At 46.8% G+C, this 26,511-nt stretch overlaps 1 protein-coding gene across 5 annotated transcripts; it reads right to left on the bottom strand.

Annotated features, from left to right (window-relative positions):
- Window positions 1-989: 989 nt before the first annotated feature.
- On the bottom strand, window positions 990-20,734 carry LOC129011430 (nuclear pore complex-interacting protein family member B13-like). Of its 5 annotated transcripts, XM_054446357.2 has the most exons (12): window positions 20,297-20,734; window positions 19,589-19,718; window positions 18,571-19,460; window positions 14,912-15,040; window positions 11,425-11,524; window positions 11,123-11,261; window positions 6,954-7,014; window positions 6,809-6,844; window positions 6,672-6,733; window positions 6,460-6,554; window positions 5,221-5,294; window positions 990-3,454 (listed from the first exon to the last, which is right to left on the bottom strand). In XM_054446357.2, exons 3-12 carry the CDS (start codon window positions 18,634-18,636, stop codon window positions 2,153-2,155), a joined length of 2,064 nt encoding a protein of 687 aa, XP_054302332.2. In that variant the 5' UTR covers window positions 18,637-19,460; window positions 19,589-19,718; window positions 20,297-20,734; the 3' UTR covers window positions 990-2,152. The 5 variants fall into 5 exon arrangements, with proteins under 5 accessions (XP_054302332.2, XP_054302331.2, XP_054302333.2 ...); XM_054446356.2 differs by lacking the exons at window positions 19,589-19,718; window positions 20,297-20,734 and having other exon boundaries at window positions 5,221-5,291; window positions 11,123-11,312; window positions 18,571-19,004; XM_054446358.2 differs by lacking the exons at window positions 14,912-15,040; window positions 19,589-19,718; window positions 20,297-20,734 and having other exon boundaries at window positions 18,571-19,084.
- Between the last annotated feature and the right edge of the window lie 5,777 nt (window positions 20,735-26,511).

Raw genomic sequence — 26,511 nt, 5'->3', positions numbered from 1 at the left:
GCGCCTCTGCCCCGCCACCACCCTGTCTGGGAGGAAGTGAGGAGTGCCTCTGCCTGGCCGCCCCATCTGGGAAGCAAGGAGCGCCTCTGCCCGGCCGCCCCGTCTGGGAAGTGAGGAGTGCCTCTGCCCGGCTGCCCCATCTGGGAGGTGAGGAGCGCCTCTGCCCGGCCGCCCCATCTGGGATGTGAGGAGCGCCTCTGCCCGGCCGCCCCGTCTGGGATGTGAGGAGCGCCTCTGTCCCGCCGCCCCATCTGGCAAGTGAGGAGCGCCTCTGCCCGGCCGCCCTGTCTGGGAAGTGAGGAGCGCCTCTGCCCGGCCTCCCCGCCTGGGAAGTGAGGAGCCCCTCTGCCCAGCCGCCCTGTCTGGGAGGTGAGGAGCGCCTCTGCCTGGCCGCCCTGTCTGGGAGGTGAGGAGCGCCTCTGCCCAGCCACCCTGTCTGGGAGGTGTACCAAACAACTCCGAAGAGACAGCAACCATCGGGAGCGGGCCATGAGGACGATGGCAGTTTTGTTGAAGAGAAGGGGGGGAAGTGTGGGGAAAGGAAGGAGAGATCAGATTGTTGCTGTGTCTGTGTAGAAAGAGGTGGGCATAGGAGACTCCATTTTGTTCTGACTAGGAGAAATTCTTCTGCCTTGGGATGCTGTTGATCTATGGCCTTTCCCCCAGCCCCATGCTCTCTGAAACATGTGCTGTGTCAACTCAGGGTTAAATGGATTAAGGGCGGTGCAAGATGTGCTTTGTTAAACAGATGCTTGAAGGCAGCATGCTCTTTAAGAGTCATCACCACTCCCTAATCTCAAGTACCCAGGGACACAAACACTGCAGAAGGCCGCAGGGACCTCTGCCTAGGAAAACCAGAGACCTTTGTTCATGTGTTTATCTCCTGACCTTCTCTCCACTATCATCCTATGACCCTCCCATATCCCCCTCTCTGAAAAACACCCAAGAATCATCAATAAATACTTCATAAAAAAAATTTTTTTCTGGAATTCACATTTTAAAAGTAAAAAACCAAACAGGTGAATTTAACTTTTATTTAACTCAATATATCCAAAATACCAAATATCATTTCAATATATAATAAATATAAAATTACTAGACTATTTTACAGTTCTTGGTCTTATGGCTTTGAAACGTGGTGTGTAATTTAAGCTTATAGCACATCTCAATTTGGACTATCGCATTTCAAGGCCCGGTAGTCACCTGTCATTAATGGCTACTGTATTGGGCATTAAAAGTCTAAGAACTTGTCTTCTGTAGTTTTCCTACATAGGGAGATAATTTCTGGGCAGTCTGTTGTCAGTATATGGCCCTTTGAAAATGATGCCTAGTTGTTATTGAAACAGAATAAATTGGCCATTGGGCATTTGGTACAAAAAAAAAAAAAAGCTTACTCTATACAGGCATTGGGGGCTAAGCAGTGAAAAAAATCTAAGCACCTACACTAAAGGAGTTTACAGTCAAAGTGACTGAAATACAAATAAACTAGCAGTTCTAACAGTGAGAAAAGCTTAGGGTTCTGGGAGTGGGGGAGTGATGAAAAAATGCGTATCATATGTTAGGTGCACAATCAATACTTAAATGAATTTATGTGTTGTAAAAATGATCAATAAATTGAATCAACAACACACCAGGCCCCTTCCTGCCACAGAATAAAAAAAACAAAAAACAAAAAAACAAAAACAACAAAACAAAACAAAAAACAGTCAAAACAGTCAGGAGGTTTCTTGAGTCTCCTGATATCATCAGCTCGATGAAATGGTACAGGTCTCAGGTGACACTGGACGGGAGGTGTTTGTGGTCTCAGAAAATCATCAACTGGAGAAGGTGGAACAGGTACCAGAAGACACTCGGGAGGTGTCTTGAGGCTCAGAGAATCATCAACTGGAGAAGGTGGAAGGGGTGTGAAAAAACACTCAGGAGGTTCCTTGGGTCTCCTAAAATCATCAGCTTGAGGAAATGCTACAGGTCCCAGGTGACGCTCAATGGGAGGTGCCTGTGGTGTGAGAAAATCATCAACTGGAGAAGGTGGAAGGGGTACCAGAAGACACTCGGGAGATGTCTTCAGGCTCAGAGAATCATCAACTGGAGAAGGTGGAAGGGGTGCGAAAAAACACTCGGGAGGTTCCTTGGGTCTCCTAAAATCATCAGCTCAAGGAAATGCTACAGGTCCCAGGCGACGACGCTTGATGGGAGGTGCCTGTGGTGGGAGAAAATCATCAACTGGAGAAGGTGGAACAGGTACCAGAAGACACGCGGGAGGTGTCTTGAGGCTCAGAGAATCATCAACTGGAGGAGGTGGAAGGGGTGCAAAAAAACAGTCGGGAGGTTCCTTGGGTCTCCTAAAATCATCAGCTCGAGGAAATGCTACAGGTCCCAGGCGACGACGCTTGATGGGAGGTGCCTGTGGTGTGAGAAAATCATCAACTGGAGAAGGTGGAAGGGGTACCAGAAGACACTCGGGAGGTGTCTTGAAGCTCAGAGAATCATCAACTGGAGAAGGTGGAAGTGGTACAAAAAAATAGTCGGGAGGTTCCTTGGGTCTCCTAAAATCATCAGCTCGAGGAAATGCTACAGGTCCCAGGCGACGACGCTTGATGGGAGGTGCCTGTGGTGTGAGAAAATCATCAACTGGAGGTGGAAGGGGTACCAGAAGACACTCGGGAGGTGTCTTGAGGCTCAGAGAATCATCAACTGGAGAAGGTGGAAGTGGTACAAAAAAACAGTCGGGAGGTTCCTTGGGTCTCCTAAAATCATCAGCTCGAGGAAATGCTACAGGTGCCAGGCGACGACGCTTGATGGGAGGTGCCTGTGGTGTGAGAAAATCATCAACTGGAGAAGGTGGAAGGGGTACCAGAAGACACTCGGGAGGTGTCTTGAGGCTCAGAGAATCATCAACTGGAGAAGGTGGAAGTGGTACAAAAAAACAGTCAGGAGGTTCCTTGGGTCTCCTAAAATCATTAGCTCGAGGAAATGCTACAGGTCCCAGGCGACAACGCTTGATGGGAGGTGCCTGTGGTGTGAGAAAATCATCAACTGGAGAAGGTGGAAGGGGTACTAGAAGACACTCGGGAGGTGTCTTGAGGCTCAGAGAATCATCAACTGGAGAAGGGGAAACTGGTATGAAAAGACCCTCCGGAGGTGTCTTGAGTCTCGGAAAATCATCAGCTCGAGGAAGTGGATCAGGTCCCAGGGCACACTCGTCTTGAGGTGTCTCTCTTCTCAGAAAATCATCAGTTGTAGAATGTGGTTGAGGTCCTAGTGGACACTGTAGTCGAGAAAGAGTCAGCGGTCTCAGACATCCTTTAACTGATGGACGTGGTTGACCTCTCAGATCACACTGAATAGAAGGACGTGGCTTGCGGCCTATCCTTTTTCTTAAAGTTTCAGCCGGGAGGTAGGGCCGGTAGCGCAATCCTGAGGAATGATGGTGCTCCACTGCCGCCATCCTGACCTGTAGGGCCAAAGGAGGAAATGTTTTCACACATATTCATTTGATGGACAAAATTACCGCCACCAACACAGGCTGCACCTTCTGTTGCTGGTGATAGATTTTTGCACCTTTCCACCCTCCAGGTTTCAAAATAGCAGTATCAGTGTCATAATATCACCCTTCCACTGAGTACTGCCCACAGCTGGGGAGTAAAGAAAAGTCATTGGGACACACTGTTGTCTCCACATGCCACTGTGTCTGTTTGCAAATGTAGGCAGGCTGGGGTCCTGCCCCAGGGAAGACAGAGTCATGACAGATTCATAACAGATTAACAAAGAAGCATGTTTGAGACACAGGAGTGTCTATGTCTATCCTCATTCCTCCCTCACAGCCAGCACCAGAGCATGTTTCTTACACCAGGTCAACAGAGAGTAAGAGAGGCATGAAAAGCCCATTGTCCACACATGTTGCAGCTTCTTTTTGGAGAATGTTTTCCAGGCCTTTTATGTTCTGTCTCTGATTCTCAGAACTCTGCAAGGTCAGTGTGACCACCCTGCTCCAAATCTAAGAAAACAGAGGTTTCCAGAGGAAGGAGAATTTGTGCCCAGGGTCACACAGCTTGCAAGAGGCAGAGTGGAAGTAGATTCCAGCTCTGCCTGTGGGACCCTCTCATTTCCCCTCTGTTTCCCTTCTGACAAAGGATCTTCTTCACTCTGGAGGTGCCACCCATGAGAATAAAGAGCTCTGGAGAGATGTGGATTCCTGAAGAGCTTCAGGGGAGCTGGGAGAGGGATTTCTGACAGAACAATCTTACCTCAAGAAGTCAGTTAGACATGGCTGTAATATTTCTTTTCACTCCCAGGTAATACCAAATTGTAAGTGCACTAGGACATAAAGAATACTTTTTTCCATGGAAAAATGAGTGAGAATTCTAAACAAAGCAAGTTTGAAAACTGTGTTTCACTTCAAGTGTACAAGTCCCATCATGTGTAATCATAAGACTCGGCAGCTTTTCAAGGTACAGAGGCCACAGAAGAACCAGCTTAGCTGAGCATCATTTAAGGCCTTCATTTGGAATTGTCCCTGTAGGTAATAAGTTACATTCACTCTTCACTAATTTACAGTCAGGGCCTATTTGCTATTACAAATATGGAACCTCTGACACTTAGAATATTAGATCGGGGCCCCATTGGGTGGGTATGAAGGTGTTTTTGCACAACACGGTTAGTAACAGGGATGGGACTGTGATGAACTATGGAATTGGCCTTGTCAAAGAGCATTCAAAATTGCACAAAGCACAAATTAATGTTAGATTAATGCATTTTCACTATTTTCACTTCTGGGAATACAGCAGATATTTCAAACGTTAATCACCTACATTATAGCAGAATGCAAACAAAATCACAGCAAAAGAAAATCCCACATATTTCGGAAATGAGACCCCACAACATCTTGGGTAAGGTGGATCAGTCAGAGTTCACTGCGCCATGAGACCTACAGTACTGGAGGTCAGTGGTGCCTCCTCGTGTTATTTCTGGAAACAGAACAGTAAAAGCCCTTCAGCCCTCGGTCCCTGAGCTTTTATGGATTCTGGAGGTGCCACCAACGATGATCAGCTGGGAATGGAGAAGCCTGAAAGCTCATGGAGAAGATTTTGCTTCTCAAGAAGTCGAGACAGAAAAGACACCACAGAACCCACAGAGCAGAGGCCAGGCCAGGAGAGGGCGTTGTCGGAAAAGACCAAAGTGTCCTGATATAAGAAGAGTGAAAACGTCCCCAGCATTTACCTTTGTCTTCTCTGTGTTTTCAGCTGGGATGCCGTTGCTGTTCCTCATGGGAACCGAATGAGGTCCTGAATCTGCTAAGGGCCAGAGAAGGGAATGGGGCTAAATCTGGCTTGCATGTTCTGTGCAGAATAACAAACCCTCCACACCCTCCGCTGCCATCTCACTCTCTGCCACACAGGTCCCTTACCAGAGGCACAGGGTTTATTGACCACATGCCTCAGAGGACTCTGGAGCCCTCTGGAGCCTCATCCTTGAGGAAGATACCACAGAGCCCTGGTCCAGGGGTATTCTTAACTCTCAACAGGCTGTGAACAGGTCGGGCTCTAACCAGCTGGAAATGAGCTCTAAATCAGTACATATCAGAGGAAATCACTCATCATGTGAGCACAGACTCAAAATTAAAATAGGAACAGCCATGGTTGGAAGAATATCAATAAACCCTGGACAGGAACAGCACTCCTCCTCTTCTTCAAGCCATAGGGACATTTAAAATTCTGTGGATTCATAGTTAATCTAACTTTCATAGCTGGCCAGGTATTATCAATACTTATGAACAGAAATGGACATAAAGAGATGAACAGTCATGAGAAAAGGTAAGAGCTACAGAAATTAACTGGAAAGTTTTAGGGTTACACTTCAAATGTTAGAGGAGTAGGATTACATAGAAATTTAACTTACTAATGGAGTTATATAGTTGACAATAAACAACTTAAACAAAAAGAATGAAGGAAGTTCCAAAAAGTGTAAATAAACGCTTCTTTTCTTAAAGCAGATCTCAAGCTACAATATTGATCCATGAAGACATGGCCAGAAAATCTCTGCTCTCATCAGCACATGTGGCTCCCATTCTAAAGTGCTATTGTTGTTTTCTCAAGTGAAAGAAAAATAAATCCTTCACACTGAGACAAGGTGGAAACGGGAGCTGGCCCATCTGCCTTCTGGGTTCATCTCCTCAGTTAAAAGTAAACAAGACATCAGGGTGGGGCAACGTCCACAGTCAGTGGAGCGGCCTGAGCTCCACCATTCACAAGGGACTAGCCAAGAGCCATTCAGCTCGGGCACCTGAGAAAAATACGGTCCTGCCACCCAGCGAGACAACTGTTCTCTTTATAAGTGCTTGGAATTGTTTCCAGGAAACATAACAATCACCCCACCCGAGCCCTCATCCCCAAAAGGAGAAGCAGGGTGTGTGGATTGTGCAGCAGAAATTAAGCGGCTGCCTTCACAGCAAGCTCCTACCCATCCAGAAAGGGTTCTCTAGGCCCGGTCGTCCCTGGACTGGCTCCTGACTCATGTGTCTCTCTGGGACTCTCTGCTTTTGCCTCATTTGACACCTAGAAGACAGAGAAAGAATTGACTTGAAGAATTAAAACACCAAGTTCTTTACTAGATGCTCAAAGCTTTATCTCAAAACAAAAACATCCTTTAAAATGTCCATCACAATGACCTACCTGTGCTGCTTGTAGGCAGCCTTCCTCTCTGCCTTCCCCCTTTGCAAGGCTTGAGCACAGAGCTGTGGGGAGAAAAATACATCCATGTCCTGACCTGGCAGACTATGTCCAAAGGCAAGGAAAACAAACAAACTTACTGAGTTGGCAAGAGGCTTTCTTGCAGAAGGGGTGATCTGAAAAAGCCAACACATGAGAAATTGAATGTTGAGAGAGTCTAAGGGCCATGGCATCATCTGCATCAGCACTGAACTATCGTGCAACTGCGGGGAGGAAGCTCCTTACTTTGCATCTGTAGTAGTCCTCTGCCCGCCGCCGCCACTCTTGCATGCGTTGAAACAGTTTCCTATGGATTACAATCACTTTCATCAGATAAAGCACCACTTTCAGGATGATTTTAAATAATCTGCCATGTTTCTGTTATCCTCACAACTGTACCCTTACACAATCTATCTATACCTAGAAAACGTATTTCAGATGGCTATAAGAGTACAGTCTGAGCCGGTCGCGGTGGCTGACGCCTGTAATCCCAGCACTCTGGGAGGCCAAGGCGGGTGGATCATGAGGTCAGGAGATTGAGAACATCGTGGCTAATATGGTGAAACCCCATCTCTACTAAAAATAAAAATATTAGCCGGGCATGGTGGCAGGCACCTGTCATCCCAGCTACTCGGGAGGCTGAGGCAGGGGAATCACTTGAACCTGGGAGGCGGAGGTTGCAGTGAGCCAAGATCACATCATTGCACTCCAGGCTGGGTGACAGAGTGAGACTCCACCTCAGAAAAAATAACAAAAACAAAAACAAAAACAAAAACAGTACAGTCTGATCCAAACTGTTGCTGTATTGATTCGTCCTCTTTTGCTTACTGCCTGCTGACTTCTGAGTTGACAATTTCCTTCCCCATTCTCAGTATATCCCTAATTCATCCTTCATTGAGCATCTTTTATCAGAAAGCTCTATTCTCTTTGTATTAATATCCTTGCCATGTTTCACAGGGCAGAAACAGCTGGGCTTATAAACAGGCATAGTCCTTTTGAAGGATGTGGTTGATCCTACAACAACACACTTTCCTAAGGATGACAACAACTCACTCCACCCCTAGAATGGCTGGTAACTGAGTTTCCACACAGTCTAGCTGGCAATGGGGTCAGGAGACGTTTTGCTACTTCACATCTTTTGGTCACTGGTAAATCTTAAGGTACTTTGTTTTCTGTTTTGTCAACTCTCTCTCTCTCTCTCTCGATATGTCTTCTGACCATTTGTTTCTATTTCTGCATTTACTGGGTCTAAACATTGTACAAAGGTTAAAAACAACATTCCAATGGGGGTTTCCCAAGAGGGGGGGTTCCCAAGAGGGGGGTTTCCCAAGAGGGTGGGGTTCAGTTTCTGAACTCAAGGTAGGTATGTATGTCTTTCATCTCCAATTTCCCATTCTCCTCTGCCTCTGATAGCTGCCTCTCATTTTCTGCTTGCTCACATTCTTTCATGTTTTGTTTCCTGAGATTACAAGGGAGGGAAATGCACACACAAGATCCACCAGCCCATGTGGGATTCCCTCTGCCCTTCTGGCATCCGAAGGCTGTGATTCAAAGATCCCCCCTGCAACCTTCCCATAAATGAACCAACTGATTCTCACAACCAAAGGGAGAATTGACACCTCCCATTGAGGGACAAAGAAAAATCACACTCTGGCCTGCTGGCAAGTCACCTGTCATTTCCAGCTCATCTTCATAGTTCTATAGTTAGTCCTATTCTTTAGTAAATAAAGACTATTAAAAGCTTCTATGAGGTGCACTATGTGTGTCTCTGGGGTCAGTCTTGTGCTTGACACAGCAAAAGCTCATTTTACTTCAGTGTGAAAAACCAGACCTCACCAACTCATCACAACTAACTCCATCGGAAGCAGAGGATTGCTCCTCATCTGACTCCTCCTGTGGGAGACCTGATCCTCAGTCAGAGGATGATGCCAGAACTGAGACCATCAGACATAGAGAGATCCTTCCGGAATATGGTGTCATTAACCCTGCAGTTCACTACTGCACTTTGCCATGATTCAGGACTGGAACACTTGTCATCGACTTTAAAGATCCTGGTTGAGAGAAAAGGCAATCTGAATGCTGGGCACAGCTATTGAATTAGAAATGATCAGAATGGCTCCTAAGTCAGGGTGTTATGTCCTGAAAATAGATGACAACTGCAAACCAACCACCCTGGTGTTGACCGACTGTAACAAGCTTCCGTTCACAGAGAGTGAGGGCAGAAAAAGGAAATGACCTAAAAAGGCAAGCTTGCTGTGTTGCCCTCACACCACTTGATTCATGGTCCTGATCCTAAGGACCTCACCTGATGCTTGGTTTTATAGGAAGGATGTGTAAAATTCCCAGAATGCTAGGAAACAGGGACAAAAACACTTCAAAGAGAAAGTTAATAAACTTGTTTCTGACCACAGGGCATCCTTCAGCACATGCTGTCTGGAGTGGCCTCAAACAAGGAGTGTGTGGTGAGGCGCTGAGAATGCAATGGGAGCAGGGTCCTGTCCCCACGCTAAATGAGCTCACAGATTAATGCAAATGAGAAGCCAGTGAGGACCTCACTACTCCTGCTGTGCACTTGGGAACTACAAACACAAAACCTGACTCTGGAGGGAAGCTAAGGAAGCATTCTAATCTTGAGTTGGCATAAGTGCATCTGAAGCTTCCAATCTCCGATGAGAACAATGGGGGACACCAAACAGAATATAAAACCCATGATTGAATACATCAAATTGCTAACATGGCAGTAAACAGACATGAGGTCAAGATGGAGAAGAAGGAAACCCAGGACGAAAGACATCCTCGCATTTGGAACCCATTTCCCTGAGTTTCATTGCTGAATTCCAGAAGGGACTACTGAGATGCAAAGAAGCAGAGCAGCTTTTGCACACATGCATGCGATTAGATGAAAACCAAGTGGATTGAGGGTCTGCCAATGAAAGCGACCCGTACTGAAGTCCACTGGCTCTGGTTGAGACCCAGAAGAGTCACACATCAGAACAGAGGTGGATAGGAAATACCTGGCCTTTGTAGGGACTGAGCCTGCACTGATGACCTCAATTGCAGCCTGTATGGAGGACCCCTGACCATCCCCCAGAAGTAGACTCCCATCTCTTCTGCAGCAAGATAACATGCTACTAGGTCTCAATTCATTGCTAAATATTTTTTAACAAGTATCTCACATTTAACAAAAAAAGATCAGTCATATGGCAGCAAAATACAATGTAATATGACCAAAATGTGAAAGACTGTGAAAATGAATCTGGAGGTGACCCAAGCATTGAATTCAACAATCTAGGCTGGGTGCGGTGGCTCACGCTGGGAGGCTGAGGCAGGCGGATCACCTGAGGTCAGGAGTTCAAGACTAGCCTGGCCAACATGGTGAACCCCTGTCTCTACTAAAAATACAAAAATTGGGCTGGGCACAGTGGCTCACGCCTGTAATCCCAGCACATTGGGAGGCCGAGGTGTGTGGATCATGACGTCAGGAGTTCTAGACCAGCCTGGCCAATATGGTGAAACTCCGCCTCTACTAAAAATACAAAAATTATCCGGGCGTGGTGGCATATGCCTGTAGTCCCAGCTACTCAAGAGGCTAAGGGATAAGAATCGCTTGAACCTGGGAGGCGGAGGTTGCAGTGAGCCAAGATCACCCCACTGCACTCTAGCCTGGGTGACAGAGTGAGACTCTGTCTCAAAAACAAAAAAAAAAATTGGCTGAGTGTGGTGGCACACACCTGTAATCCAAGCTACTTGGGAGGCTGAGGCAGAATTGCTTCAACCTGAGAGGCAGAGGTTGCAGTGAGCCAAGATTGTGCCATAGCACTCCAGCCTGGGCAACAGAGCGAGACTCTATCTCAAAATTAAAAAAAAAAAAAAAAAAGGCTGGGTGTGGTGGCTCACACCTCTAATCCCAGCACTTTGGGAGGCTGAGGCAGGTGGATCACCTGAGGTCAGAAGTTCGAGACCAGCCTGAACAACATGGCGAAACCCCATCTCTAGTAAAAATACAAAAATTAGCTGGGTGTGGTGGTGGGCTCCTGTAATCCCAGCTACTTGGGAGGCTGAGGCAGGAGAATTGCTTGAACCCAAAAGGCAGTGAGCTGAGATTGTGCCATTGCACTACAGCCTGGGCAACAAGAGCAAAGCTCCGTCTCAGGAAAAAAAAAAAAAAAGAGAGAGAAAGGAAAACCAATGCCAGTACTAGCACCTCCTCTTCCCCCGAAAAAATTACAAACAAGAATGTAGGAAGGGAAAGGAATTATACAGATTAAACTAATCAAGCAGAAAGGACAAACTCAATTTTGAACCCACTGAATTTGCCACAAATATTGTAGAAAATATTCTCAAGGACTTTACAGTTGTCTACTTTGATTGGCACATGGTTCATACAACAGTATTTCTGTCAAGGCACATCTTACTTTTTTTTGGCAGTCTTCCTATGTCCATTGATTTTGTAATGACTGTTGACATTCTTTGTCACCTTATGGACTTCAGCTCGAACTTTGGCTTCCATATGTCTCTGTGAAGTAAAGAGGTCTTCTAGGCCAATTTTAATTCCTGGAAAGGAAGAAACCCTTTTCTTTGTGTGCATACAGATGGACCTCGGCCCTTGGTGAGAGTGAGGAGAGGAGAAGGTGAGAAACCTGAGGGCAAGAAGCTGTTCTTTCCCTTTCCAGGGCAAACTCATTTCCACACTATGGGGACTCCAACAGAGCCATACCTTCCTGGCTATGGCTATTGGACCTCCAGGCTTTCCGCTGTACATCCGTGGATCCGTCATGTACATTTTGTGACTTTAAGACAGTCTTGAGGAAAGACACCTAGGAAATAATAATTTAAGAATGATGGCTGGGCACGCTGGCTCATGCCTATAATCCCAGCACTTTGGGAGGCCGAGGCGGGTGGACCACGGGGTCAGGAGTTCAAGACCAGCCTGGCCAAGATGGTGAAACCCCGTCTCTACTAAAAATACCAAAATTAGCCGGGCATGGCAGCTGGCGCCTGTAATCCGAGCTACTCGGGAGGCTGAGGCAGAGAACCATTTGAAGCCGGGAGGCGGAGGTTGCAGTGAGCCGAGATCACCAAGAGGTGGTGCATGCCTGTAATCCCAACTAGTCGGGAGGCTAAGGCAGGAGAATCACTTGAACCCAGGAGGAAAGTGTTGTAGTGAGCTGAGATTGTGCCATTGCACTCCAACCTGGGCAACAAGATTGAAACTCTGTCTCAAAAAAAAAAAAAAAAAAAAATAGGCCAGGTGCGGTAGCTCACGCCTGTAATCCCAGCACTTTGGGAGGCCGAGGCAGGTGAATCACAAGATCAAGAGATGGTGACCATCCTGGCCAACATGGTGAAACCCCGTCTCTACTAAAAATGCAAAAATTAGCTGAGCATGGTGGTGCATGCCTGTAGTCCCAGCTACTCCGGAGGCTGAGGCAGGAGAACTGCTTGAACCCGGGAGGCAGAGGTTGCAGTAAGTCGAGATCACACCACTGCACTCCAGCCTGGTGACAGAGTGAGACTCCGTCTCAAAAAAAAAAAAAAAAAAAAAAAAGACATGAATATACTTCACACAACTGAACTGTACACTTCAACACGGTTAGATGGTAATTATCATGTTGTAAGTATTTTACCACAGGTTAACATGTTTCACAACTTGAAAAGGAAGTAATTACCTTTAGATCTCCGAGTTCTAGAATTTGTAACATTTCACCCCCTGCTCCTTCCTGATCTGCACTGGAGCATCTTCCTTCTATCCCTGCTCTACTCAGAGTCCACTTTCCCTTCCCTCACATCAGCTTCATTGAGGCTGGTTTGAACCTAACGCAAAACATTCTCAATAACGACTGAATTCCCACGAAGATTTCCATATTATCACAGTATGCTTTTAATCTTCTAAGATATTAAATATTTGTTCTCATCATAGCTAAAATGCAATGAAAATCTCATCTCAGATGTGGGTCAGATACCTATGAATCTCCTGAGGTAGTCATTGAAATAACTTTTTTTTTTTTGAGACGGAGTGTCACTCTCACCCATGCTGAAGTGCAGTGGCGCTACCTTGGCTCATGGCAACCTCCACCTCCCAGATTCAAGCGGTTCTTGTGCCTCAGCCTCCCAAGTAGCTGGGATTACGGGTGCCCGCTACCATGCCTGGCTAATTTTTGTCTTTTTAGTAGAGATGGGGTTTCACCATGTTGGCCCATCTGGTCTTGAACTCCTGACCTCAAGTGATCCACCTGCCTCAGCCTCCCAAAGTGCTGGGATTACAGGCATGAGCCACCACACCTGGCCTGAAATAATACCTTTCAAATTCTTTGCAGAATTTGTTCTTTTCTGATTTCTGCACATAGGATAAAAAACAAAACATGTACTAGGATTTCGAGAGAAGCATGGGTAATCTAAAAAGATGAAAGAGCAACCACATCTATCCCACAGCTACTGCTAGATTTCATAGGAAAGGTAGCTGGCCCAGTTTGGAGCTAGGAGGAATGTCAAACACATGAAGAAATGAGAAGCAAGGAAATGCCATCATGCATGAATGCTTCATGGCACCCATGATGTCCCTGCTTAGGAGGTAGTGGTATAGATGACTAGATGATAAGGACAAAGATGAGAAGGTGTGAAGTTGTCCAAGTCCAACAGCTCAACTGAACTTTCCTAAATGGAATTTTTAAAAAGTGGTGAATTTAAAAACTTTCCCCGGCTCACGTGGTGGCTGACGCTTGTAATCCCAGCACTTTGGGAGGCTGAGGCGGGCGGATCATTTGAGGTCGGGTTTTGAGACTAGCCTGGCCAACATGGTAAAACCCCGACTCTACTAAAAATACAAAAATTAGCTGGGCATGGTGGTGGGCACCTGTAATCCCAGCTACCTGAGAGGCTGAGGCAGGGGAATCACTTGAAGCCAGGAGGTGGAGGTTGCAGTGAGCCAAGATCACACCATTATACTCCAGCCTGGGCAACACAGGGAGACTCGTCTTGGGGCTGGGGAAAAAAAAAAATCTTCCTCCAATTTATACCAAAAATTCCCTCTTCAGGACTAAGTGGCATAGAGAATGTTAAACGTTCCTCGATATCTTCATAACTCATATATTTTCTGTTTTCTACATATCTTGAAAGGCAGTGCCAAATGACGTGTAATTATCTAGGTGGTAAAACTGAAACATACTTCCTCTTCCCTTGAATATAAAAAAGCATTGTGGTATTAGTACTTTTATCTTGGATCATTGTTCAGAAGGAGGTTCAGCCCCCAGACAACCACATTTTTACTGCCATCAATGGCAAGAGAAAATGTAGAGCTCAACTTACCCAATGGAAAAAAGGCTCAAAAGACAAATTATGGCACAACTTAGCAGCCAAATTCTTACCAAGTACAGACTTTTGACATACTGATCTCTCTCCAGTTGCAACTGGGAACATGCACCTTGAATGATGTCATTCAAAATTACCCTGCCCAGACACACTTTTCATTGATTCTCTGGAGGGCAGTTCTAAGAGATTCTCTGGGGCTTTCTCTGCATCATGAGATGCAGTGCAGTTCTGCCCTTCACCTTCTGGCAGTTTGTCACCTCATCCCTATGACCTCAGAGGAACTTTGTCTCAGGCCAATTGTTTGTTCCTTGAGCTCTTCCATTTCCCCTAAAAATCATTTGCTGCCCCTCTAAATGGCCTACATCTCATCTATCTCCCTCTTCCCTCAGAAGAGGGTGCTCTTTAAGCATCAACCATCCAGCCCTTCTAGCAGTCTCATTTTTCAGCTGGTTCCCATGTTTATGCCTGTTCTATGTTTTTCTTCTCCTGTTAAGCTGTCTGTTGTCAGCTCATTTCTGCAGTGAATCTTCAGAGAGGAGACTGGAAGCTTTCCTTCCACCCTTATGGTAGAACTATAGAGCGGAAGAGTTTAGAAAGAATTTCCTATTTAAGTGATGAAACCTCATACTCCATTTCTGATAAATAACACTAAGGTTAAAAAAAGTTATTTTTGACCAAAAGCTCTGTTGACATTTTATTAAACAAACACCAACCTATTTAATTTTCATAATGTAAATGGCAGATATTTTCATAATTCTTATGCTAATAGATCATTTCCCTGATTTTTTGGGTAAAACCACATATTCATAATGAAGTCCAGAAACGTGAATTGTTTTAAATAATTTCTTCTTATTTTTGATTACAAGTATACCTCTACAGAAAGTTAGTATACTCACACAAAGGCTAGTTTTCCAGAGGAAAATAGCAAGTGTAGAAATTCCCAGAAACACAATAATGATAACTATCCAAGGAATTCCACAAAAGTCAGTCCCAGGATGAAAATGATCAGGTGGAGAATTGATAACCTGGAATAATAATAGTTGAAATAATGAAAAGGTCAATGACACTGACAATATTTCACTCAGAAAGAATCATCCTTAGAAACCGTCAACCTCCTCCAAAAGGTAACCACATCCCTCAGATATCACCGTGGGATTCCATTGCTACAAAAAAGAACAGAAGTTAGAAGTCTCGTGTTTTTCAGATGGCTGGTAGTGTTTTTAGGCATTGCAAATGTGGGGTGTCATCTTTCTTGGTATAAAGCAGGGATATCCAATCTTTTGGCTTCCCTGGCTATATTAAAAGAAGCAAAGTTGTCTTGAGCCACACATAACATACACTAACACTAACAATAGCTGATGATCTAAAAAAATCTCCCTTTTTTTTTTGGAGACAGTGTTCCGCTCCGCTCAGTCGTCCAGGCTGGAGTGCAGTGGTGCAATCTCGGCTCACTGCAACCTCCAGCTCCTGGGCTCAAGCCATTCTCCTCCCTCAGCCTCCCGAGTAGCTGAGATTACAGGTCTCTGCCACCATGCCCGACTAATTTTTGTATTTTTAGTAGAAATGAGGTTTCACCATGTTGGCCAGGCTGGTCTCAAACTCCTGACAGGCGATCTGCCTGCCTCGGCCTCCCAAACTGCTGGAGGGAATACAGGTGTGAGCCACCATGCCCGGCCATTTTTTTGCTTTTGTTTTTGTTTGTTGTTTGTTTTTGAGATGGGGTCTCACTCTGTCACCCAGGCTGGAGTGCAGTGGTGTGCTCTCGGCTCATTGCAACCTCTGCCTCTCAGGTTCAAGTGATTCTCCTGCCTCAGCCTCCTGAGTAGCTGGGAGTACAGGTGCCTGACAGTGCACTCAGCAAATTTTTGTATTTTTTGTGGAGATAGGATTTTGCCATGTTGGCCAGGGTGGTCTCAAACTCCTGACCTCAGGTAATCTGCCCGCCTCAGCCTCCCAAAGTGCTGGGATTACAGGCAAGAGCCACTGCGCCTGGCCAAAATCTCATAATGTTTTAAGAAAGTTTACAAATTTGTGTTGAACTGCATTCAAAACTGTCCTGGGCCACACGCAGCCCATCACTCATGGGTAAGACAAGCTAAGTATAAAGTAATTATCTTATCTTTTCTTTTCTGTTTTGAGACAAAGTCTTGCTCTGTTACCCAGGCTAGATTGCAGTGGCATGATCTCAGGTCACTGCAACCTCTGCCTCCCGGGTTCAAGCGATTCTCCTGCCTCAGCCTACTGAGTAACTGGGATTACAGGTGCCTGCCACCGTGCTTGGCTAATTTTTGTATTTTTAGTAGAGACAGGGTTTCACCATCTTGGCCAGGCTGGTCTCCAACTCCTGACCTCATGATCTACCTGCCTGGGCCTCCCAAAGTGCTGGGAATACAGGTGTGAGCCACTGGGCCTGGCCAGTAGTTATCTTTTCTTTAAAGTTATTTACTTGTTTTTTAAATTGATGTGTAACATTGGATGCATTTATTATATATCACATGGTAAAAGAATCTCTCTAAATAATACTTCCCTCTTGGATTATGTGAATCTTTGTCATTTAAAGCTCAGCATAAGTAAAAAAAAAAAAAAAGAAAAAAAAATGAAGGGATTACTTCATTCACAAATAAGTATCAAATTTTAGTGCTTAAAAATTAACAAGGTGGGCCGGGCACAGTGGCTCATGCTTGTAATCCCAGCAATTTGGGAAGCCGAGGTGGGTGGATCATGAGATCAGGAGATTGAGACCATCCTGGCTAACACGGTGAAACCCCATCTCTACTAAAAATACAAAAAATTAGCAGGGCCTGGTTGCACGTGCCTATAGTTCTAGCTATTCAGGAGGCTGAGGCAGAAGAATCACTTATACCGGGGAGGCAGATGTTGCAGTGAGCCGAGATCACACCACTGCACTTCAGCCTGGGTGACAGAGTGAGACTCCATCTCAAAAAAAAAAAAAAAATTACCATGGAGATCATGAAAATGGCACGAATAATGTGGGATTTCTCTAAGATTGTTGATATTAATTCCATTAGACTCTTATGTGAGTGAAGACGAAGACTTCCCCTGAGTAAGTTCAGACAGTTTGTGATAGCGTTTCTACATCGATTCCTCAGGATTTAACTATATATTTTTGAAAACATCTCAATTTTAAATGTTTCTTTCAAGATGGTGAATTAAACAGAGATAGCCCTTCAACAGGTTGAACTCAGCATATGCTGAGTCTGAAATGCAAATGATGGAGTTAGAGAACCATACAACAATGGTAATGATTCAGAAACATGGTGTTGAGCAGAATAAGGCAGACACAAAAGAGTACCTATGGCATGGCATGCATCTGTATACGTGAAATTCCAGAATAAACAAGCTAACCCATGATAAGAAAGAGACTGGCCGGGAAGAGTGAGAGTTCACTTTCTGGGGTGACATAATAGTTAGATCTTGGCTGGGCACGGTGGTTTACGCCTGTAATCCCAACGCTTTGGGAGGTGGAGGCGGGCAGATCACCTGAGGTCAGGAGTTCAAAACCAGCCTGACCAACATGGAGAAACCCTATCTCTACTAAAAATACAAAATTAGCTGGGCGTGGTGGCACACGGCTGTAATCCCAGCCACTCGGGAGGCTGAGGCAGGAGAATTGCTCGAACCTGGGAAGCAGAGGTTGCGGTGACCTGATATTGTGCCACTGCACTCCAATGGGCAACAAGGGATATTGTGCCATTGCACTCCAGCCTGGGCAACAAGGGAGAAACTCTGTCTCAAAAATAATAATAAAATAAAAATAAAAATAAAATAATGTAGATCTTGAACGGGGGTTGGGTTATGCTGGGGTATGTACTTTCCAAAGTTAGTAAACTTACACTTAAGGTTACATATTTTGGCCAGGCGCGGTGGCTCACGCCTGTAATCCCAGCACTTTGGGAGACTGAGGCAGGCAGATCACGAGGTCGAGAGATGGAGACTATCCTGGCGAACATGGTGAAACCCTGTCTATACTAAAAATACAAAAATTAGCCAGGCGTGGTGGTCTGTGCTTGTAATCCCAGCTACTCAGGAGGCTGAGGCAGGACAATTGCTTGAACCCCGGAAGCGGAGGTTGCAGTGAGCCGAGATCTTGCCACTGCACTCCAGCCTGGGTGACAGAGTGAGACTCTGTCTTAAAAAAAAAAAAAAAAAAAAAGTCAAACCAGATGACACAAATCAAATGATATTTCACTTTGTTTTGGTCCATTTTGTTTTTTTGAGACAAGAGTGCAGCGGGGCCATCTCAGCTAACTGCAACTTCCAGCTCTTAGGCCCAAGCGATCCTCCCACCTCAGCCTCTCCGGTAACTGGGATAACAGGTACGCACCACCAGGCCCGACTAATCTTTTTTGGAATTTTTTGTAGAGATGGGGTTTCGCTATGATGCCCTGGCTAGTCTTCAACTCCTGGACTCAAGTGATCTGCCCACCTCGGCCCCCTAAAGTGCTGGGATTACAGGCCTGAGCTGTGTAATTTCATGCCGCATGACACAGCCCGGTAACAAGGAAGAAACCCCGCGGGTCCAGCGTCTACTCACATAGGTGGGGTGATGGCTGATAAATCCCAGCAGGAGGAGCCAAAAGAGCAGCCACCACACCGGCATGTCCTGGTCCTCTCAGGGCGCCCTGAGGTGGCCAGGACAGAGGCGGGGGTGGCTTAGGGCAGGGGGAGGGAAGTGGACGGGGATGGGGAGGTGGAGGGAAGGGGGAGGGGAGGGAAGGGAAGGGAAAGGAGGAGAAGGGGGCTGTTGGGCACCTGGAGGTGGAAGAGGAGGAGGAGGAGGAGGAGAAAGGGGTCTGGGAAAGGATCCGGTTCAAATTAAGTTCTCAAGTGCTGTTGAAAGGTTTAGCTACAGGTCACGGAGAAAGTCAATCAGGGAAGCAACAGGACGCGCAGGGCAAGGGAGCGTGAGGCTTAGGAGCAGTTAGTTGGAGACCAAGGTTCTGCTTTCCACCAAACCTTCTTTGGTCTGGGCCCTCTCTTAGCAACCCTGAGATTTTATACTCCCTCTCCACCAATCCCTGATGCCAGTGGTGCGGCCTCACAATGGACATTCCATGAGTGCCCCACCATGCCAATGCCCCCTCCCCCATCTCAGCCCCCAACACTCCTCCCAAGGACAGGTCCTCTCTGGAACCTTCACAAACCTGATTTCTGGTCCTCCCCAACCAGCTCCCAGTCCCTGCTTCTGGGCACTCCTTCCTTCCTGAGCTCACAGGGTTCCTCAAGGTCAAACATGGAGAAACCCTATCTCTACTAAAAATACAAAATTAACTGGGCGTGGTGGCACACGGCTGTAATCCCAGCCACTCGGGAGGCTGAGGCAGGAGAATTGCTCGAACCTGTGAAGCAGAGGTTGCGGTGACCTGATATTGTGCCACTGCACTCCAATGGGCAACAAGGGATATTTTGCCATTGCACTCCACCCTGGGCAACAAGGGAAAAACTCTGTCTCAAAAATAATAATAATAATAAAATAAAAATAAAATAATGTAGATCTTGAACGGGGGTTGGGTTATGCTGGGGTATGTACTTTCCAAAGTTAGTAAACTTACACTTAAGGTTATATATTTTGGCTGGGAGCGGTGGCTCATGCCTGTAATCCCAGGACTTTGGGAGACTGAGGCAGGCGGATCACGAGGTCAAGAGATGGAGACTATCCTGGCGAACATGGTGAAACCCCGTCTATACTAAAAATACTAAAATTAGCCAGGCGTGGTGGTCTGCGCTTGTAATCCCAGCTACTCAGGAGGCTGAGGCAGGACAATTGCTTGAACCCCAGAAGCAGAGGTTGCAGTGAGCCGAGATCTTGCCACTGCACTCCAGCCTGGGCGACAGAGTGAGACTCTGTCTTAAAAAAAAAAAAAAAAAAAAAAAAAGTCGTCAAACCAGATGACACAAATCAAATGATATTTCACTTTGTTTTGGTCCATTTTGTTTTTTTGAGACAAGAGTGCAGCGGGGCCATCTCGGCTAACTGCAACTTGCAGCTCTTAGGCCCAAGTGATCCTCCCACCTCAGCCTCTCCAGTAACTGGGATAACAGGTACGCACCACCAGGCCCGACTAATCTTTTTTGGAATTTTTTGTAGAGATGGGGTTTCGCTATGATGTCCCAGCTAGTCTTCAACTCCTGGACTCAAGTGATCTGCCCACCTCGGCCCCCTAAAGTGCTGGGATTACAGGCCTGAGCTGTGTAATTTCATGCCGTGTGACACAGCCTGGTAACAAGGAAGAAACCCCGCGGGTCCAGCGTCTACTCACATAGGTGGGGTGATGGCTGATAAATCCCAGCAGGAGGAGCCAAAAGAGCAGCCACCACACTGGCATGTCCTGGTCCTCTCAGGGCGCCCTGAGGCGGCCAGGACAGAGGCGGGGGTGGCTTAGGGTGGGGGGAGGGAAGTGGATGGGGAGGCGGAGGGAAGGGGGAGGGGAGGGGAGGGAAGGGAAGGGAAGGGAAAGGAGGAGAAGGGGGCTGTTGGGCACCTGGAGGTGGAAGAGGAGGAGGAGGAGGAGGAGAAAGGGGTCTGGGAAAGGATCCGGTTCAAATTAAGTTCTCAAGCGCTGGTGGAAGGTTTAGCTACAGGTCACGGAGAAGGTCAGTCAGGGAAGCAACAGGATGCGCAGGGCAAGGGAACATGAGGCTTAGGAGCAGTTAGATGGAGACCAAGGTTCTGCTTTCCACCAAACCTTCTTTGGTCTGGGCCCTCTCTTAGCAACCCCGGGATTTTGTACTCCCTCTCCACCAATCCCTGATGCCGGTGGTGCGGCCTCACAATGGACATCCCATGAGTGCCCCAACATGCCAATGCCCCCTCCCCCATCTCAGCCCCCAACACTCCTCCCAAGGACAGGTCCTCTCTGGAACCTTCACAAACCTGATTTCTGGTCCTCCCCAACCAGCTCCCTGTCCCTGCTTCTGGGCACTCCTTCCTTCCTGAGCTCCCAGGATTCCTCAAGGTCACTCTTGGCGACAAAACATAAAAAACAAATGATGGCAGGATGGCAGGAAGAACCTCATACCCAAGCAGAGTGCTAGGTTTTACAACCCCCGCTCAGCCATTCATATCCTAAGCAACAAAACATCAGCAGGATGTGGAAGGTCCCAATAGTAAACCATCTCCATCACATCCATGTAGCCATCAGGCCATCAACCTGTATCTCAGGGACAAATGTTGTAGATACACTCATTTTAAGCATGCATGGTACATTTACAAAAATTAACCTGACTTATTTTGTTCCAGCAAATCTCAATATATTTTAGAGCAATTAAATCACACAGCATGTTTCTGATCATATAACTGTGCTAGAAGTCAATGATTAAAAGCTAACTCAAAATTATTATTTGCTTGGAAATTCAAAGTGCCCTTATAAGATATAAATATAAGAAAGAATCCAAAATGAAACAAGATTGCCTTTAAACTCAATGATAAGATCATAACATGGCAAGAAAATGTCTCCCTCTGGCCTGGGAATTCCACTTTGTGGCACAAGGTTGTGTGATCTCACATCACCCCTAACCCACCTAGACATGTTAACATCTGAAACAGAGTGATGAGGTCACTTATCTATATCATCTTACTGCCTGTGTGCGTGGACTTTAAATTCTGAACCCAAATGAGGGGGAGAAAACCAAGTTGACTTTCATGATTGACCTTTCAGGGATGTCCAAGAAATCTGCATTTCAAGAAACAAAGTTCATCAGCTTCTCTCCTAGGGTATTTGGCCACAATACCCAGTGGGCTTGGCAGCATCATGAGTGATGGGTGGGGAGCACCAAGCAGGTGGGCAGGACCCAGGGCCTGGTGACCAGGACAGACCCCCACTATCCATCACCTTTGCAGGCCCTGTCCTCAGCTAAACTTCCCAAAGGCCTTCTTCTGCCCAATCACACAGAGTGTGCCCAAACTCACTCAGGCCTCTGGCAGTTGGACACAATGGCTCATGCCTGTAATCACAGCACTTTGAGAGGCCGAGGCGAGTGGATTATGAGGTCAGGAGTTCAAGACCAGCCTGGCCAAGATAGTGAAACCCCATCTCTACTAAAAATGCAAAATTAGCCAGCGTAGTGGCAGACGCCTGTAATTCCAGCTACTCAGGAGGCTGAGACAGAGAATTGCTTGAACCCAGGAGGCAAAGGTTTCAGTGAGCTGAGATCGTGCCACTACAATCCAGTCTGGGTGACAGAGCAAAATTCAAAAAAATAAATAAATAAAATAAGGGGCCGGGCACCATGACTCATGCCTATAATCCCAGCAATTTGGGAAGCTGTAGTAGGTGGATCATCTGAGGTCAGGAGTTGGAGACCAGCCTGAGCAACAGGGTGAAACCCTGTCTCTACTAAAAAGACAAAAAATAAATCAGGCATGGTGGTGCACACCTGTAATCCCAGCTACTCGTGAGGCTGAGGCAGGAGAAGCGCTTGAACCTGGGAGGCAGAGGTTGCAGTGAGCTGAGATCGCACCATTGCACTTCAGCCTGGGCAACAAGAGCGATCACTTTGGGATTGTGATTTTTGAGATTTTAGATGTGAGGGATTTTGATCTTTCAGGATTTAACCTATTTTACAGTTGAGCAGACTGAGCCACAGAGAGGGGATGTGAACTGCCCAAGGTCTCACAGGTGGTGAATGTTTGTAGCTGGAACCTGAATTAAGGAAGGAGACCACTACTACTGCTGCCCTCCTTCCACCATCTTGCCTAGTTCACAAGACAGGAGGAAAGAGAGAAAGCAAAAATTTAGAAACAAAAGTGAGATAAACAGCCAGACAACCTTGGCACCACCACCTGCCAGAGGAGTTAAAAATAATAATAATGACATCAACCCCGGACCTAAACTACTTGTGTTATCTGTAAATTCCAGACATTGTATGAAAAAGCATTGCAAAACTTTCTGTTCTGTTAGCTGATGCATGTAGCCCCCAGTCATGTTCCCCATGCTTGCTCGATTTATCATGACCCTTTCACGTGGATCCTTTAAAGTTGTAAGCCTTTAAAAAGGCCAAGAATTTCTTTTTCGGGGAGCTTGGCTCTTAAGACACAAATCTGCCAGTGCTCCCGGACAAATAAGCCTTTTGCTTCTTTAATCCGGTGTCTGAGGAGATTTGTCTGTGGCTCGTCCTGCTACAGAACCAGGATCTACCTTGGCAAGGGATTCCACACTGAGTCTCCTCCTGAGAAGCCTGCTTTCAGGGGTTTTGAGGAAATTCATGGTCAGTAAACTGTGTCTCAGGAAATTGTTCCTCTCATGCCATTAGTACCTCTAATGCATCAGTCAGGATAAACAAGATTATGATGCAATAACAAGCAACCTCCATTCTCCCTCTCTTTGTTTTGTTTTGTTTTTTGGAGATAAGAATCTTGCTCTGTTGCCCAGGCAGGAGGGCAGTTGTGTGACCTTGGCTCACTACAACCTCTGCCTCTTGGTTCAAGCAATTTTCCTGCCTCAGCCTCCTGAGTAGCTGGGATTACAGGCATGCCCACCACACCTGGCTAATTTTTGTATTTTTAGTAGAGACGGGGTTTCGCTATGTTAGCCAGGCTGGTCTTGAACTCCTGGCCTGAAGTGATCCACCAGCCTTGGGCTCCCAAAGTGCTGGAATTACAGGCATGAGTCATTCTGCCTGGTGCACTCCCCGTTCTCCATAGAGAAATCAACACAACGCATCCACAACAGCCTTGGATTAGTCTGCACTGGAAACATCCAGAGTCCTGTGGCACAAAGAAAAGAGACATGCCCAGCCACTTACTGACTCTGAAAGTTTCTGCTAAATAATGACACGGGTTCAGGCTGGTCGTGGTGGCTCACGCCTGTAATCCCAGCACTTTGGGAGGCCGAGGTGGAGAGATCACGAGGTCAGGAGATCGAGATCATCCTGGCTAACACAGTGAAACCCCGTCTCTACTAAAAATACAAAAAATTAGCCAGGCGCGGTGGCAGATGCCTGTAGTCCCAGCTACTCAGGAGGCTGAGGCAGGAGAATGGCATGAACCCGGGAGGTAGAGCTTGCAGTGAGCTGAGATCGCGCCACTGCACTCCAGCCTGGGTGACAGAGCAAGACTCCCGTCTCCGAAAAAACAAAAACAAAAATTAGCCGGGCGTGTTGGCATGTGCCTGTAGTCCCAGCTACTCGAGAGGCTGAGGCAAGAGAATCGCTTGAACCAGGGGGACGGAGGTTGCGGTGAGCCGAGACTGCGCTACTGCACTTCAGCCTGGGAGGCAGAATGAGACTCCATCTCAGAAAAAATGCTTTCTTCCAACTTACACAAGCCGGAAGAAGAAAATGTCATTTATTTTCATGGTAGGAGATTTATGCCAAGATTTTACACCAGGTGGAGACCTGTACCAGCTCCCTCTGCTCCCATCTCCCAGAGTTCTAGGAATTTACTCTTGCACACTGGCTCTTTCATGTCTCTTGGACTTTGCCTATGGAGGTCTCTCTGCCTAGCACGCCTTCTCTCCATGTCTCACCGTTATCCTCCCGCTTTATTTATTTATTTATTTATTTTTATTGTTTGAGAAAGTGTCTGACTTTGCCACCCAGGCTGGAATGCAGTGGCATGGTCACTGTTGAGTGCAGCCTCAAATTCCTGGGCTCAAGAAATCCTCCCGTCTCAGCCTCCCAAGTAGGTATGCGTCACCACACCCAACTAGTTTTTTAATTTGTGTGTGTGTGTTTGGTAGAGATGGTAGAGATGTTGCCCAGGCTGGTCTCAAACTCCTGGGCTCCACTGATCCTCCCACCTAAGCCTCCCAAAGTGCAGAGATTACAGGTATGAGCCACCACACACACCCAGCCTCTCCATCTATTTTATTTATTTATTTCTGAGACACAGTCTGCCTCTGTGCCCCACACTGGTGTGCAGTGGCGCAATCTTGGGTTCACCGCAACCTTTGACTCCCGGGTTCAAGTGATTCTCCTGCCTCAGCTTCCAGAGTAGCTGAGATTACAGGCGTGCACCATCACGCCCAGCTAATTTTTGTATTTTTAGTAGAGATGGGGTTTTGCCATATTGGCCAGGCTGGTCTCAAACTCCTGACCTCAAGGGATGCACCTGCCTCAGCCTCCCAAAGTGCTGAGATTACAGGCCTGAGCCACCATGCCCTGCTACTGCACCCAGCTACTCAAGGCAAATATGGAGCCAACATACTTGACTATCTGCAGGGGTCCACCCCGGGTAGGGGAGATGTGAGCACTGGTGTCGGAGGGAGCCCAGCTTATTGGCCCAACTCAGAGATAGACCCATTTCCTGGTGGGCATAGCACTCCAAGGCTTGTCACTCACAGCCTCTGCAACTCCAAGTCTTGGTATGCCTGAAACCCATACTCCACAAGAGCAAGCCTTCACTGAGCACCTAGGGTGGGACAGATAGGCCAGGGCTGAGCACGCAAGAGGAAGGAGACCCAGACTTTGCCTTGAGGAGATCACATTCAGCCAGGGACAGAATTACTCCAGAGTGTCGCAGACAAAGGGACCAAAGCCTCTGATTTTCTTTTCTTTTGTTTTTCTAATTTTTTTGAGGTGGAGTTTCACTCTTGTTTCCCAGGCTGGAGTGCAATGGCATGATCTCAGCTCACTGCAACCTCCGCCTCCTGGATTCAAGCAATTCTCCTGCCTCAGCCTCCCATGTAGCTGGGATTACAGGCACCCGCCACCACACTCAGCTAATTTTTTGTATTTTGAGTAGAGACAGGGTTTCACCATATTGCCCAGGCTGGTCTCAAACTCCTGACCTCAGGTGATCCACCCACCTAGGCCTCCTAAAGTGCTGGGATCACAGGTGTGAGCCACCGTGCCTAGCCGTCTCCAATAGAAGGAGGCAGAGAGAGGTTTGGCACCCAACAGAAATGAGTTTAAATCTTGGTTCCCCTGGTTCTTGGCTCAAGCTTCTTTGGTGCCCAGTGTCTTCCTATGAAAGGGAATGAGAGGGGTCTGGGGTTGTGACAAAATCATGTTTCTAGTGCTGGGCAAGGTGATATGCACCTGTAATATCAGCAACTCAGGAGCCTGAGGAGGGAGGACTGCTTGAGGTCAGAAATTCCAGCCCAGGCCGGGCGCAGTGGCACACGACTGTAATCCTAGCACTTTGGGAGGCCGAGGTGGGCAGATCACCTAAGGTCAGGAGTTTGAGACCAGCCTGGCCAACGTGGTGAAATTCCAGCTCTACTAAACATACACAAAGTAGCTGCGCATAGTGGCGGGCAGCTGTAGTCCCAGCTACTCCCAACCTGGGAGGCAGAGGTTGCAGTGAGCCGAGATCGTGCCACTGCACTGCAGCCTGGGCGACAAGAGCAAAACTCCATCTCAAAAAATAAAAAAAATAAATAAAATAAATGAAAAAATAAAATAAAAATAAAAATAAAAATAAAAATAAATTCAAGCTTAGCCTGGGCAACATAGGGAGACCCCATCTCAAAAAAAAAAAAAAGGCCAGGCACGGTGGCTCACACCTGTAATCCCAGCACTTTGGGAAGCCAAG

Source organism: Pongo pygmaeus, chromosome 14, assembly GCF_028885625.2.
Source record: "Pongo pygmaeus isolate AG05252 chromosome 14, NHGRI_mPonPyg2-v2.0_pri, whole genome shotgun sequence".
In the NCBI taxonomy this organism is placed as follows: Eukaryota; Metazoa; Chordata; class Mammalia; order Primates; family Hominidae; genus Pongo; species Pongo pygmaeus.
This window is presented reverse-complemented; position numbering and strand designations above follow the sequence as displayed.